The sequence below is a fragment of the Lissotriton vulgaris genome, chromosome 10 (assembly GCF_964263255.1).
Source record: "Lissotriton vulgaris chromosome 10, aLisVul1.2, whole genome shotgun sequence".
NCBI classification, from domain to species: Eukaryota; Metazoa; Chordata; class Amphibia; order Caudata; family Salamandridae; genus Lissotriton; species Lissotriton vulgaris.
In genome coordinates this window covers 133,770,870-133,788,092 of record NC_141698.1, presented here as the reverse complement: position 1 = coordinate 133,788,092, position 17,223 = coordinate 133,770,870, and the positions used below count along the sequence as shown (strand labels likewise).

The window sequence follows — 17,223 nt, the reverse complement described above, 5'->3', positions numbered from 1 at the left end:
ATCTTGCAACATCTGGGGCACTGATTGACTTCCAAGCCATTGCAAAGTAATTTTGGAAGGAATACTGGTAGATCCAGAAACCTGCTGCTTGATTTCGTTTGGGGAGGCATCAAACACAATAAACCCGTTTCTGGTTTCAGGAGCCCTGCTCTCCCCATCACTTCCGAAAGGATATGTTACCCTCTCTCAATAGCCTTCTATGACTGGGCAGCATCACAGCATGATAGAATGCAGCCTCCACAACCCTGCACCTAGAGCTATTGTCTTTTACCCATGTGTGTGGAGTGGAATTATGTAGGTTTGATTGGAATTGTTAGTTGTGGAATTGTGTGGGGTGGAATGGATTTGTAGTGAAAATTTGTGGCTTGGTGTGCAGTGGAATTATGTGGATAGTAATTGTGTTATTGAGTACTGGAATTATATGGAATGGTATTTTGTGTTGTGGACAGGTATGTAGCGGAGGTCAATTATGTGGTGTGCTGTTAAATTTTGTGGTATGATGCGAAATTGTGTGGTGTGTTGTATTGAATTAAGCGGTTCAGTGTCTAATTATGTGGTGTGGAATGGAACTGTTTGGCATTGAGTGAAATTATGCCGATTGTAATTATGTGGCGTGTTTATATGGGGTGTATTTATGTAGTATTGAGTAAAGTGTATTTATATGAAGTTGAATCATGTTGAGGGGTATTATGAAGTGTAATTATATTGGGTGGTGATGAATTGTTTGGCAGTGAATTGTGTGGTGTGGATTGGTCTCACACTAAATATCCAGGTATGCTATATAAAATGAGAAATGTGAAGGTGCTATCCAATAACATAGAGGTGGGCGAGCCACCAAAAGCTTGAAAGCTACTGAAAACCCAAAAGCAACTGAAAAGCTTGAGTTAGGCTCAGCTAGTGCATCTTATTTAACGTCCAGCCCAAAACAAGCAGAGAGTTCATGTGGCTCTTCCTGCTATCCACACCCTACCCTTATTTGCAAAGAGTTAAAATTACAATTCCTTTAGAGATAAAATGGGGAGACACATGGCTACCCATTTTGTGAATGGCTTATACAAAGTGAAACCAGAAAAACTGATTAATCCCAACTTCCCATTTAACTGAATTGTGTGCTAAATAGTTTGATTTAGTAGACTATAATGTTGTGGCTTTAAGAATCTGGGCACCCTACAGGGTGCACATGAAAACTGACTTGCCTCTTAAGTTACTAACTGCACTGTCTCCAGGGCATGGAAGAGCCAAGAATTATTCTAAATCTAGGTTAAAAAAAAAAGTATTACTTATTGGCGCCTCTTGCGGCGTGGGTGCGCATAGATGCCCAGCTCAAGGGATTCCGATGGTCGGTGGGCCTTGCTGACAAAATAGCGCTTTACGCAGATGATGTGGTGTTCTTCCTCACTGACTTAGATCGCTCGGGCCGCGGCTGCTGCGCATTCTCCAAATTTTCGGTGAAACCTCGGGCCTCCATATGAATCCTGCAGAGTCAACGCTGTGGATACTTGGCGGTCTGGGTCGGGTCAGGGAGTGGGCCCTGGCCTCCAGATTGCGTCGGGTGGAGTGAAATACCTGGGGGTGTTCCTCTCAGAGGAGGCAGCGGCCTCCTGGGAGCGCAACTTAACTCCTGTCTGGGACCGTGCACGTGAGGACATGAAGGTGTGGTCCCGCATGCCATTGTTCATTTATGGCAGGTCAGCCATCTTTAAGATGGTAGCCCTCCCTCGCATAGTGTACCAGCTACAAAACCACCCCTATTGAATCCAGCCGCGCTGGTTCCAATTGGTTAATTCGGCGCTGAGTGGGTTCCTGTGAGAGGGTGGAGTCGCGCGAGTGGCATTGCGGACCTGCTTCCGCTCAACTTACATGGGGGGGGGGGGGGGACAGGCCACGTCAGACGTTCTCTCATACTATCAGGCTGCGCATCTACTGGTCCTAAACGACTGGTGGCATGGGGACAGGGGGGACCCTGCATACGCGGTTGAAAGATTTCTTATGGGCTCGGCTTCGATCCATACGCTGTTGTATTCGACCGCTCTCCGACGCTGTCTTCCCTCGGCCACTCAGGTAATATTCTACATTTGGCGGCAGGCACTATGCTGAATGGGTTGGTGGAACGTGCTTACCCAGGAAACTCCTTTGTGGCATAATGGTTGCCTGCCCCACCTGTCCGCGCTCCCGGGCTTCCGGGGATGGGACGCTATTGGTATCTCTTCATTGGGAGATGTGATGTTAGGTTGCTCCCTGAAGTCGTTCCAAGACCTACAAGAGGAGTTCGCGATGCCCCGTTCCCAATTTTATAAATATTTGCAATTCCGTCACGCCCGGACGCCCTATCTGGCTGCCCTGGAACAGCTACCTGACTTTAGCCCACTGGAAGCTAAATTATTTATGGGTGAGTTACCAGACAAGAAGCTCTCGCGTATCTATCAGTCACTGACCCACCACTGCTCAACTGACTTAACTAGACTTAAGACTAAATGGGAGGACGACGTTTGGGATCTAGAGGAGGAGAACTGGAATGAAGCCCTGGCAAGTCCGCGAATGCCCGCAAAATCCATTTAAGTATTTACATCGCACATACTTCACACGGCAGCGCTTGTGGCGGGCGGGAATGGTGGGTTCCCAAGAATGCCTTAGGTGTGGATCAGAGATTGGCACACTGTTACATACTGTCTGGAGCTGTTCAGCACTGCATTGGTTTTGGGAAGGTGGTTTTCTGGAGCTTATCGGAGTTGCTGGTTTGGGTGCTTCCTGGAGATCCCAGATTGGCATTGCTGCATGTCATGGAGGGGATTGGGGGTAACAGGTATAAACACCACTTGCTGTTGCTGGGTCTTACATTGGCCAAACGAGACATTGCACGTGCCTGGAAGGCGCACCAGCCCCCGCCTCTGGCTGCCTAGAGGAATGGTATGGGCTTTTGCATGGGGCTGGAGCAGCCTGTGTTCTTGGCCAGGGGCTGCCCTGGCAAGCACTTTAAAATTTGGAAAAGGTGGGCCGATTACAGAGGGCTGGATTTGGACCCTCCGCCCGATGGAGCCGCATTCCCGTCACCTTAACACTCAGACATTGGATACTATAGTGATGTGTCCTGGCTTGACTCCGTATGCTTTCTGTACAGTTATGTCGTCCTCAGTTCAACAGCAGCGCACTCAGGGGGGAGGGGGGTCCGGGTACAGTTTTCTATCAAAAGTCTGTCAATGGTATTTTTGATATGTTGTTGCTTGCAGTAGTCTCCCGTGTTCGGGGCAATGCATCACATGTGTGTCCAGACAAATAAAATCTGTTTTAAAAATATATATATATATATATATATATCACTTATAAGTACCTCCTTAGTGCAGTAATAAAATGTGACTTAAGAAAAAAACTTCTACATGGTAAAAAAAATACACTGGTTTGTCTTTTGAAGAAACTTCGCCATATTTTACATTGTCTTAATGAATCATTTGCATGGCAAACATTTTCAGGGCTCCTCTCTGCACCTGTGTTGGTAAAACCCTCACTCAACAGAAACAAATGAAAGCTCGACATTAATTTAATCCTGTGGGCGCTTGAAAAGCGCCACACATTTAAGTGAAAGAAACACGTTTTAATTTTTAATTTTGGCTGAATCAGCAAACTGCAAGACTGGTAATACTACTCGGGTGAGCTAGGAGAGTGATAGCGATGTGGGATTTTGAGTTTGAAGCGGGATTCCTGCTGTTCTTATTTCTTTTAGCAACTTACCTATGGAGCAAACTGCTTATATTTAAGAAAGCAAGGGGCACCCCTCCTGGCAGTGTGTAGGAGAAGTACTTTAAATAAAGGTCTCGCCTGATATGCAGAGGAACACTGATATTTTTAGTAAGGCAGAAGTCATTATGTAGACATAGTACAAAAGTTGAGCGTGCAGCTGCATCGATGGCCAGGATACAGTGAAATATTCTATAAGATCTGACTGAGCATCTCCGAATGTCTGGGTAGGGCCATTGGAACTAGGGTGATGCTCAGGCACTATGCCTGGATTTACTCCACTAGCTTCTCTGGATTTTTAGCAGCCTCTCATGAACATGCCTCTCTATGACTTCAGCCGTTGAGAGTAAAGGCAGATTAAGCCCATGAATGATTTCAAGAGATCAAGGCCACTGGTCGCTCTCTGGGCTTAGCTCTGCCAGCCAGCAGAGCAATGGCCAACATGCTGGGGTGCTAACCAGTGATTTCTGGTGCTGAAAAAAGACTGCGGTCTCCATCCCTGCCTAGATCTCTATTCAGGATCCAGAAAACTGGATGGTGGCGTTAGATTGGCAGGACGCTTATCAATGCATCCCTTCCCTGTAATCCCATATATGTTACCTGCGGTTTCACGTAGGCCAAGAGCACTCTCAGTTCACCTTGCTCCCCTTTGGCCTCACCAGTGCACCTCAGGTGTTCCCCAACGTGATGGTTGTGGTCGCAGTCTATCTGTGAGGTTAGGAATTTGCCTCAAACAATCGTACACCATCTCCAGATGACCTTTTGACATTGTTGGTTTTTACCATTAATGTGCTGAAGTCATACCTGGCTCCACTTTATCAGAGGCATCCTGGATATAGGGCTCATCTTTGCCTTCCTTCTGCCTCAACAAGTCTGGGGAATTCAGGCTATGATCTCATGTTTCAACCTTTGACCTGGGTCTCAACGCTTCTGACGTTTCTGGGCCTCTTGGCCTCCTGCATCCTGCTGTTCAACTACTCCAGGTGGCACATGCAGGCTCTGCAATGGGATCTGAAGTTTCAATGGGCTCGGCACCCAGGAGACTTCTTAGTCCAGACGGGTTGAAGGAGACTTCAAAGGACCTGTAATGGTAGATGCTCGACTGCAGTTGGACCTGCTGTAGACCCATTTTCTTACCCCATCCAGATCTAATAGCTGTGACAGAAGCATCATTGCTGTGGTGGGGAGGTCATCTGAAATAGATGGGGATTAAGGGCCTCTGGTCAGCCTGCTGGATTTGCGAGCAGTTCCTTTGGCACTGAAACTTTCCTTCTAACCTTCAAGGGGTACGGGTACATAATCTTAAGGACAATACGACTTCCAGGTGGTATTGCAACAAAAAGAGCAGTGTGGAGTTGTGGGTCCTATACTAGGAAGCTGTACTTTTCTGGAAGTGGCTGAATGCTCAGGGCATCTCCCTGGTGCCCAACACGTGTTGGTCCCTTTAAATGCTAGGACAGTAGTCATTGCCTAGAGGTTACACTCCGATGTAACGCAGGGCAGCTTCCACCAGTGGGGAGAAGCCTGGCGTGCAGATTCAAACTTCTGCAAATTGGAGTTCCCAAGGCAGTTCTTCCTCGGAGATGCCTTCTGCCAGCATTAGCATCTGTATGATTTTTTTACCCCTTCATCTCCGCAGTGGCCGAGGAAGGTTTGGAATCTGTAACTAGTAGTCAGGAGTCAGTCTACCCAGTCTGTTTACGCAGCATGCTGGGAGATGTTTGTTGTCTGGTGTACTTCCTGTTACATTCCACCACTGAATGCACACTTATTCTGTTTTGTTTGTCTTTGACGCAGAAAGGTCTTGCTGTGACAACCGTTAAAGGTCATTTTTAGGTCTCGGCTAGAAGCGAGCGAAGCTCACTCTCGCCAGAGACCTATAGCTAGCGGCTCAGCTTCCGAGGAGGACAGCACTGGCCGCGCGCCGCGATTTGTTAAGGCCACGCGCACGAGAACGCGCTCGCGGCCAGGTGCTGTCCTCCTCGAAAGCTGCCTCCCTTCCCCGTGCAGGGCGGGCCGCCGCGCTGCCTGCGGCGACCCGGAAGCATTGCCGGCCAAACCGGAAGTAGGTGCCGTCCTGCAGAGCACCGCTTTTCAACTCTCTGCTCCTCATTGCCGGAGACGGCTTTTCAAGCTCCTCGTCGCAAAGTGAGTAGCTGTACTACCTTTTCATTCATTGTCATGCACTTGCTGAACTATACACGAGAGGGCCATCTTCATCACATATGCCAATCTGCTTCCACACCGACCTCGTCCTCCCTATTCATACTGTCCGACTTGAACACCTTTGTATGTTTTTATTGCCGTGTTATAAATGGTGGTTGAATATCATTTGATTTTCTGCTGACGTAGATGTTTTTAAACATATTGTTGGGACAGGACGGTTATTCTTTTCTTTAGAATTTGATTCCACGATGCTTAGCCTTCCATCGACTAACACGTTCTTTCTCGTGTAGTATTTTTTCTATCCACCCTTCAGGGCTATGGTTAATTGAAGTATAGCACCGTAGTAAACTGCCAGCTGTATTGTTTAGAAGCACCCACACCTTGCGTGCCCGATTCCTGGTGCTCAGATGCTGTCATCGCCCATGGGGAACAATAGCGTACATCTGTTTGACTACACTCTTTAATTAGATGCTTAATGGTGGCTATTATGACGGGAAGAAATTTGCAATGCTGGTCTCTCGTGAGTGTTATTTATTTTGACACCACTTTATTGTCTTTATTGTACACGTGAGAGTTAAATCTCCTGTTAAAGGCCTACCACGTCTTTTTGTATTACACACGTCTGACATGTGGCTCACTCAGCCTCCTGCTGTTTCTCGCCATCTGTAAGTGAGATGACCAGCTTGACACCCGTCCACAAGGTTCTGCTTTACATTTGATTTCCTTAGACTTTTGCCATCCTTTCATCTAGAATCAGATTTCCAAATAAAAGCAAGTATTGGCAAAGCCAATGGGGCTGGATATTATGCGCTAATGGGTTATATGTAAGTTGCCACCTGACCCTTTGTCTTAATTATGACTGTAAGCCAGTCGTTGATTTTGCAACAACAATGAGCAGGGTGAGATTTGCAGTCCAATTGCTAAAATGAAACAAGCCTTTGGAATGCAATAGGTCTCGCATTTGCGAGAGTTGAACGTATTGGCACTGTAAATGACAATGCCTTTTATTTACGTTTTAAAAACCAACACATAAATAAAATGCATTGCCATTTACAATGTCAGTGGCTCTAACAACTGCGAGACCTATTGCATTGCAAATGCTTGTTCAGCCTTCTTACCATTACCCGATCAGCCATCCCTCTTCAAGCCACCTGTTGTGATGCATTTTTTGAAGGGATATTTTCCTGCCAACACTTTTGTTATGCCACAATTAGACCTTAATTTGGTTCTTGCCTACCTTATGCGATAGCCTTTCAAACCGAAGCACTTTTGTCCCTTTCACCTGCTAACCATCAAGACGGCATACCACACCGCCATAGCAGCCAGACAAGTGAGTGATCGTCAGGTGTTTTGTGGTGCAGCCATGCACTTCATTCTTCCCAAACAAACTGATCCCCCTGAACCAAGTGGCATTCTTGCCAAACATCTTCCTTATAGGACAATCCATCACTTCATGTGCTGCACCCCATCCCTTCAAGGAAGAGGAACAACTTTATTGCCTGGACCCTAAAACGGCGCTTATACAAGACCAGAAAATATGGCTAGCTATTCATCGGTATCACTGGAATAAAAAAGATCAACTTGGTGCAAAGGAAAACCATCTCCCGATGGATTGTGTTATGTATCAATATCTGCTACGGGATGGCTAAAACGCAGCCTCCAGAAAGTGTGTGCGCTCGTTCAATCGGAGCAAAAGCTGCTGCGACTGCCCTGGTGTGTGTAGTACCAGTTTTAGACAATAACCAGGCAGCTAGTTTGGCATCCCTCTAGACACTCACAAAGCACTACTGCCTGGACAGCCAGGTCTGACTGGATGGCCAATCTGTCCTCCAGGATTTTCTCGTCTGAGTCATTCCACTGATCCATCACCAAAGGAGGTACAGTTTTTCACAAGCTGATGAATCTGCAGATAGAAGTGTCTATCAGAAGTCAAAGTTACTTCAGATTGTATTTTTGTAGTAGAAACTCTATCTAACTGCAGATTCATTACAGACCCACCCTCGTCCCGTTTGGTAGAATGGACTCTCTTAGTCTATTAATTAGATCCCAGTCTAGGGTTCTGCACTCTGCCACATTTGGATTTCATCGGCTCCTTGTCTGATGGGGCAGACGGAGACCAGCAAGAAATGGACATCAGCGTGCAGGCGTAGTGGATATGCCCCAATGTCCAATCCTCGACGGAACCAATCAGACGCATAGCTGCAAGATGCCACCGGTTGATCTGTGAGGGGAATTGTTTCAAAAGTTTACAGAATGAGTCGGGCACCTTGGGAAATTCACAAAGTGAGGAATCTGCTGTTAGTCTTTTCCAGAAAAGGCATAACTAAAGGTAAGTAACTTGTTGTATAAGGAAATAATTGAATGAAGTCTCAAATCTTAACTCCCCTTTGCTGCAAGCAGTTGAAGGACGCTTAAGCTTAACCGTTTCTTTTAGTTTCAAGTCTAGGATTTCATGGGCCATGCACATATATATATCTTTTATTGTCTAACAGGTTTTCTAGAATCTAGCAGTAGTGACCGAGCTTGAGCAATAATTGATCACACTTATGTTAAGGGTCCTTATATCAAAGCAATGTCCTTCAACAAGGATGACATGAGGTATGTAATGTCTACTATTCTGGCCACTAAAGAGATCGGGATATGCTTGTGGTTGCCTGGTGACTGTCCTGGACTCCCAAGAATTGGTTCGACCGCCCCCCCTCCCCCCCGCCTGTTTCCCCCTTCGCCCTCTTCTTCTGCAACTGTCATTCGTGCTGGATGGCTGTTTTATCAGAAGCTGCACAGGCTGATTTGGCCAACATGTTGTTCTCTGGGCAAGAAAGGGGTGTATTCGCGCGCCCTTTTCTTTGAGTGGCTAAGGGTCTGAAATACCCCTCTCCCCTGCCCGAAGTAGCTACAGAGAACGACTGGGCTCTTGCTGCCTTGGCTGAAAGTATATTGCCCTCAGAATACCTGCGCATTTCCCCCTCCTTTTCTCAGGGTTTGCCCTCACTTAATGAATGGTGGGTAGACTGTGTGAGGGACAGGGGATGAACATTGAAGTCACCTCCAGTTAGACAAGAATGCTTGAATGCTTGAATTACTGACATTTATGATCAGTTAAAGCCTGCATTGTAAGTATACTGATTAAAATGTTGAACTACATGTTGATTGAAGTCAATTATACACTATTTTGGCAGTTCTTTAATCTTACTGACTGTGATGGTCCTGTTCAAGGCCCCACTAGTTCTGCTGTCTATCCAGTGTGCACCTTTGTGTGGCTTGATTTTTCTGCCAGCGTCTCCCAAGCAAGATCCCAATCATGACCCTTCCGCCTGGTTCTTTTTTCCAGTTACATCATGGCCACTGAAGTTATGCAATTCTGTGGCTGCAGCGTTTTCCATATAATTTATGGCTTAGACTCATTAGTCACATATCCATCATCTGCCCTGCAGGCTGCAGAATTAAACAACATTTGTTTCTAGCTTAAATAAATCACAAGTTACTAAAAACATGGCGGCATATGCTGCTGTGCAGTGGTAGACCCGTTGCAAAGGTGGACTGGTTACCTCTCAAATTGTTTTTGTATGTTTTCCCAAGATCCTAGAAGGCATTATTTGTGTCTTTAAGTAAATGGGTAGGTATTCTTCCACACTCAATCTTCCATTCATTTTTGAGAGGCAGAGACGTTTCAGCGAAAGAAATGGACAAGCAAGATTATAAAAAGGAAACCTACCCTGCTGCCACTGCTCTCTATGATTTTTCAACCCTAAAGCTAGTTTTATGCTTCTACCTTATCCCTATCACCTTCACCAGCTTTACGACCTCTCCTGACAAGCGCCTACTCCCTCCACAAATCTTCTTCTGTTTAAGCTCCCAGGTGAAGTAGATGCTACCATAAAATCACAAAAGCCTTGGGCATGGACGTGCACCTGCAAATCCCAAGTTCAGGTAGGTAAGGGCATCCTTCACTGCCTCTAGGTCCTGCTGCGCTCCCTGCAGATGCACCATATTGGCTTTATTAAATCAATGGTCTTACATAGGCCCAACATGTTGCTTTCTAGCTTTTGAAATTCAAAATAGGACCTCATTTTGCTGCTTGGGTAATATAAATGGTAGGGTTTGTGTATTAAATATGTACATTTATATACAGTCTGTGTGCGGAGGCTGTCTAAGTTAATGAGACTGTACTGTCTACGTGCACTTTCTTTTACATACGTTTTCCAGCGCCTAACACAGGTTTCCACATTGCTTCTAATTTACAGGTGGTTCGGACAATCACTTGATCCTCGTAGACTTGCGCAACAAAGGAACCGATGGAGGGAGAGCCGAGAAGGTGCTGGAGGCTTGCTCCATTGCCTGTAACAAGAACACTTGCCCAGGTGAGCTTCAGGAGAGCCAAACCTGATTCCCAATGTAGATATATTTGTGGTATCTAGTACAAAACCTCAGTAGAGAAACTTGGAAAAACATATCGACATCTGTGTTCGGAGTTAAAAACAGGCTGGAACTTAATGCAATAGTATTTTCCTCCAAAAACCATGGGGAAAAGGAGGTTAAATTGGTATGGGGGTAAAATGAGGGGGGGAAAGGGATCAGGTAAAATAAGGCCATGGTGTTCAATAAAAGCGAAAAGAATGTTAGTCATGTTTTTAACATTGTGACATGCAGATGGCTATAAGTTTAGGGCACAGGACTGAAACTGTCTGGTGTGTGGCCTGCATTTCACAGTTGCAAATATTGTAAAAGTCGACTCTTGTCAGAGTTGATAAATTGGCATCAAATTGGATGATCAAACTACTTGCCATTTACACTGTTAGAAACCGATAAAACTGAGGTATTTACAAACTTGTTTTTATTTATTTTTATTCTATTTGATATAACTAGTCTCAATCCTAGTTGTAGCCTTGACCATGCATGGTTTTTGAATTTTCAAGATTAGGGAGGAGTCCATGGTGCAGGCCACATTGGAAGAGAGTTTGTAGGAGAGATCTCATTGAAAAGCACAAACAACTCTGTACATTCATCCAGCAGAACTGAACAGAACCTCATATGGAAAGAGAAGCAACCACTAAAATAACTTGATGTGGCTGGTGCTAGAATAAGCGAATGGCCATTGTGAGAGAACTGACCGCATGCTGCTTTTTAGTCGGTGACACTTCGCCCTATGTCTCCACTGCTCATCAAATTTACATATTTCTTCTACTTCCATGTTATGTCTGTTTTTGTTGTTTTTGTTTTTTTTTTACTCCAGTGTGCCCAAAAATGAATGTTTTTCATTGGCAGATTCTGCTAACGTGTTCTGTTAAGGCTATTTTAGGGGCAGACTCCAACATCAAGAATTCTAATGGCTGGGGGATGCTTCTGAGATTACATTCATCTTAATGCATCCAGTGCGTTTTACTTGTGGTTTAAAAGCGATTGGCACAGCTGCCAAGAATGCAATAAATGAACACACTATCCTCTCCTGAGGACTGGTGTCGGGAGAAACTATCAATATCAAAAGATCCCAGTACCCTGGACGTGGGTTCGCATTCTTCTAAAGGGGCATCCTAATTTAGTTTGCTGGAAAATATACTATTAGATTCCAGACCACACACCTACTCTCCATAAAGTTGGGCGTGTTCTTCACGTGCCTATCCGTCCAACACAAATCTTTATTTGTAACCATAAAAAGGGGGAGAATCCGGGCTGCTTTCAACTCTACCCAACCACCTATGACTGCTCAACTGAGACAGTACGTAAACCCACACTTGGAACAAGACAAACATAAAAAATGTAAGGTGAAGAGGAAGGCGCCTCACGGGGGAACACCCTCAGGGCACATGGCAGATGTTTACCAGTTTCTTACCCCTTTTTCATCATTGGTCGCCATTCCTTTTCAAAATAAAACCAAGTGTCCAAAACAAAACCATGCGTGTTTGTGCAAAAAAGACAGGTGCAAGACCAGAACATCCAAGGAATCGCTCCTTGATATGACAAAGAAAGAGTGAATAAAATCAGCAGTCACACCAATGTTAGTTTAATACTGGGTATGGTGTGTACTGGTGAATTAAGAAGACTGGTAGCTTAACATCGCAAACCAATACCCATAGCCGTGTCATATCAAGGAGCGATTCCTTGGATGTTCTTGTCTTGCACCTGTCTTTTTTGCACAAACATGCCTGCATGCATGCATGCACAAATGCTTGTTATTGCAGGTTTGAAAACATGTTGCATAAGAAAATATTGTGCAGAATGGAGATGTCTTTACTCCAAATACATGACTGGAAATGTTGTAATGTGCAGTTTCAAACCAGGATATGAATGGGTTGGTAATTACTGACCAAATTATGTTTTTCTTGTGGTTTCTGTTTATAAAAAGGTTATTAAAAGAAGCCTTGGCAATGCCAACAGGTCTCGCCTTTGGGAACTGCTGGCTTTGTCAATGCCTTCTGGCCAATGCTGTATAGCATTGACAAGAGGCAGTGCAGCATGACAAAATGGAAACAAAAAGGACGATACAGTGCCCCTGTCATTTTGTAGGTGTGAGCATGCATGAAGACGTGCACAGTGCATGAGTCCTTAAACAAGTGTGCCTACAAGTTGCCACAGATGCCTTTTTTATTTATTTATTATTTACTGATCCAAGATGGATTACTTAATTTTAAAACAAATAAAATGGAATTTGCCTAGCCACTATTCCTCCTTTCCACTTTTGTGTATTTAATGTAACACCCTAAGTGGCCAGGGGTATGCCCACAAGTGGGTATCTTGCTTACTGTTCCAATAGAACCAAGATGCACCCGACTGAAGAGGCCCAATCAGGCGGAAACTGGTCTTGGGTTCCTTGTGTCAGAGTTCAGAGAAGGCCTGACTTGCACTGTTCCTATTGGAGCAGGACCGGGCTGATTTGCATATGATTGGGTCTAATCTGAAGTGGCATGGTGGGCAAAAAAACAATGGGTTGGAATGCTAGCCTGAACGATTGCCAGCGGTTTTACAAATTGTAATCTTTCCTCCCATCACCTTTTGCGTTATTTTGAGCGAGGCACACCCACCACTGTGCTTCCATGTAAGGTGAACCACACAGTGTTGGCAGGGTTGCAAACTCAAACAGCAAGAAACACCCTATTGAGATCGATTTAGTTTTACCAAAGGAAATGAATGGGGTGACAGAAGTTTATCACACTCTGCTTCTCCCTGTTGACATCAGGGATATTTTATCTTATGTCATTAACCTCGCACCCATTTCCCCCCCGCCCATTCCTCTATAACATCGCGATTGAAAAAATGAGGATGTAGCATTTTGCTGAGCAGTGATTGACAAGTCCCAGACAAACTATGATCGAACTTTTAACACTTGGAAACATTCTTAATAAATCAGTAGCCAGAAGGTTTACATTGAAGTAGTTGTGAAGCTGTTCACATGGGTTGCAAGCGGAAACGCAGTAGTTGACTACTCTTATATGATGCTGCAATCCACTGTGGTTGTTACAGCTTCTTTCCCATTCAGAAAGGCAGGATTTTGGGTCGTAGAGGCTGGTGGGGGTTGCCAATGATTAGCTTTGATCTGTATGATCAGTTAGTACAAGCACAGGCTTTGTCTGCCTTCATCAGAGTGGTCACATGATGGAGAGTGACTAAGATGATGTCCGGCAGGCAGATGCTGAACAAATTACCTAGTAGCCATGACACCTTAAGGATTAGGCTGATGAACAATACCTCTTTTGTAATAACAGTTTTTCTCAAATAGGTTGGTAAGGAAACCAAACTAGTGACACACATTGTTTGCTAAATTTCCAGTTCATTCATGAGACATAATGTGCAATTATGGTTCAGATTAGGAATGACATCAAATAATTATTTAATGATTATACTTTAGTGTAGGCTGAGCTCCGAAGAGCAGAGGAGTTATCTAAGATTACACATGCTGAAATTACACTGAACATATTTACAGTTACTAGTAGATAAAGATAGATTAGAAATGACATGTCTTAGTTTGTAAAACAACAGTTTAACCACTAAGCAAAATCTTCTCCCGAAAGATATATTAGAGAGGCAGTGATGGCCCTACTGTAGTTATGGTTGAGTCAGAGTTTCCATTAAAAGGGAATTTATTTTTCTTAATAACGTTGGTGCCATTAGACAAATCAGCATAAAACTTGCCAAACAAAGTACAACCTATTTTCTTCATGGCAATTTCTGGACTGATCTGTTAACCCCTTCCACGCTCATGACGAGCTGGGCTCGTCATGGTGTAGCCTCCTCGCACGCTCATGACGAGCCCAGCTCGTCATGTAACATGGGTTTTTTAAAATCTCAGCATACGGCCGTAATTACTATCGCGCCCATGAGGTTAAGCAGCATCCAGGAACAAGAGGACGAGGCTGTCCCAAAAGTGCCATATGCTATTTTAATTCCTATAGGTTTCTTTTCTCCTTGATACAAAAAATGGGGGAATGGGATTACAGCAGATTTGGCATGAAGGTAGAACTTCACTCAAGGAAGTGCCTTTGTTTGGTTTGGATACATCATTCTGTAGCTTTTGAAAAATTAGCATTAAAAAGTGGCTTGGATATCGAGGTTAAATGCTAGACATATCTGGGCTTTAAAAGGAATGTGTGGAGGGAGGAGCCTAGCCCGCAACCATGATGGCCGCCTGATTCCTCGGCTCCGCCGACCCTCTTGCCCTTCTCCCGTCTTCCGCCCTATCCTGTTGGCGATCCTGATTTTGAGTGGTGTCAGCGGAATCGGGAGGCGAACCCGGCTCCAACGATGTGCTCTCCTGCTCGATCCCTGCAGTGGAAGTGACGACACACCCTCTCCTCCTCCTGATGTTCCACGGCGGTGACCGGGTCTTTATTCTCCGAGTGCGGCCGGCCCTGAACACAACAACAGCGGCCATTGCAGACGGGACGGAGCCGCCCGGTGAAACGTGGCAGCCGCACGGTAATTTCTGCATCTTGTTTCGCCGCTCCTCAGGCTTTGTGAACTGCCGCTGAGAGGGATACATTGTATCGTCTTCCCAGCCCGTGGACGGCTCCGCTCGCTACTTTGTCTCCCCGGGCGCTGTGGTGGGCGCCATTTTACTGACTGCAGTCGGCACCTGAACGTGAGGACCCTGGGCTGCTATTGAAGGCACGGACGCCTGTCCACGCCACTTTGACACCGTGTGGGAATGGAGTGTGCTACCCCTGTGCCCCCGGACTGGTTGTGCTACGGTGAGTGCCGGCGGGGTGATCACCTATTTGCTGGGAGTGATGGCAACCAGCTTCCGGGATTGTTACGCGCCTGTGCGCCCCGTGTACAGGGGACTGCTGCATCCTCTCTCCCAGAGGCACCAATGTTGATTGGAGATATTTTGGGCGCTCTAGGTACTCTGAGAGCTGACCTCCGCACTGCTGCCCGGGATTTGGGGGACCGGCTGGATGCGTGTCTGTCTGAGGTACCCTTGCCTGACTGTGGCTGCCCTCGAGTGCGGGACACTGCGCCACACCCTGTGTTTGCTTACTGTGGTTTTTCTTCCCCGGTCGCCACTGAAGCGTTGGGGGTGCGAGACCCTGCTACTGCTGAGAAGCCGGCTGAAACATCCTTGGAGAGGTCTGAAGTTCATGGAGTTGTGAAGTGGCTGGGGAATCGTCACCGGGCGCCATGTCTAACGACTCCTTTGGGGACTACTGGCATGACTCATTACCTTATCCTGGAGCGGTTGCTACTGCTTGGGCTAGTCGACCTTGGAGGATTACTGCTGCGCGGTGCTTCTTCTTGTTTCACTGCTGAACACATGGCTACGTGCCGAATGGACTTTGGTGGACATCGTCCTACTCTGCTGTGGTCACCTTGTTCGCTTACTTCATCCAGGATGACTACTATGAAGCTGGACTATGTCGCTACACCGAACCGCAGGGGGCAAGGTTGAAAGTGTCTCCTCTCCTGTCAGGATTGTTGTTGCTCGCAATGCTGGGATTATGATGGATAGCCAGGGATAATGAACATTGGTCTTGTGTCGGTAACGGGGTCTGGGGACGGGCGGCCTGAATAATGCATGCTGGTAGCTTTGGGTGTATATGTATGGCCCTCCTCCGGTTGTATATGTAATATGTTCACTCCTTTTTCTTTTCCTCTTTCTTTTCTGATTCTAAATTTCGGGTCTCGATTTTAGGGCGACAGGCACACTGCTAGAGGGGGGGTAGGCCGTAGCCTCCGCATGCGTGCAGGGTGGGGGGTTGGGGGGTGGGTTTTCTGTTTCGTTTCAGTTTCTATGGGCCTTATTTCCTTTCTCTCTTCTTGGTCTTTTCACTTCCTCTTTTTCTCTTGGGTCAGTACGGGGGTTAGGTGTAGCGCTGCTTATTATTTCCGCTGTTAGTCCTGTTACTAACGTTGATTTAGGTGTTCTACGTCCATGGGGCGGGCAATGACCAATATGTACTATGAATATGTGCTTGCATCCTGAGAAGTATTATCTGCTGATTTTCCGATTATTCCCTTTCGCTTTGTTGACAATTTGCTGTGTTCATTGCCTGCTATGTGCTTTCGGTGGATTGAATGCGTCTGATCCTTCTTATCTAAAAACTTTTAAAAATTAACCTAACTTCTCCTGTACCCGGCGGTCCATCTTTCCATACCTCATGTTTTGGACACTTGTTGCTTTTCGTCTCTGGGACTGCTGGGCTGCTCTATCCTTGCTTTTTTGTGCTACCAATTGATTTCGAGGCCGGCCAGTATGGTTGTGGGCCCGTACCTGTATGCTTATGTTGCACAATAAAGGTTTCAAAAAATTAAAAAAAATTAAAAAAAGGAATGTGTGAATCCTTGAAGGATTCACAAATCCAATTTTAAATAAAGGCACTTGGGAGTTATTTGCTCCCAAATCATCTGCGCTCTGTTTGCCTGACCATCAATACATTTTTTTTGTTGCGGCTGCTATTACCCAACAAGGTGCAGTAAGCATAACAAGGGTATAACTAGATGGGTTGGACCACATAGGGACCACCCAAGGCAATATTATCACAAATGTTTTGGGCAGGCCTTTTGACCAACACCACATATATAATAGAGGGTATGCGTATCAGTTTTGGCCGCCTGCAGAGCATTGAGCACACATCTTTTGGATGTAGTGTACGAATTGTGGATTGTGTTCCTAGGCAAAACTTGTGAATTTTGATGTTTAAAAAATGGTGTTAATTCGTAACCATAACTGCACTTTGTGTGTGTGTTTTTTTTAGGTGACGTTAGTTGCGGTGTTCTAACCAAAGCCATCAATTTCACTTTAACCTGCTTTTTTATAGCACAAAGTACTGTGGTATAAAGCGACATTTTTCATAGTGAACTGTCAAATATGGGAATTTTTTCAGGGTTCCTTGT

General features: G+C 45.5%; 1 protein-coding gene across 1 annotated transcript in view; it reads left to right on the top strand.

The window, feature by feature from the left end:
- SHMT1 (serine hydroxymethyltransferase 1) overlaps positions 1-17,223 on the top strand; it is a 128,267-nt gene that overhangs the window by 81,591 nt on the left and 29,453 nt on the right. Inside the window, exon 10 of the mRNA XM_086940711.1 lies at positions 10,143-10,259. Within this exon, the coding sequence (XP_086796837.1) occupies positions 10,143-10,259 (117 nt within the window). The remainder of the gene's footprint in view (positions 1-10,142; positions 10,260-17,223) is intronic.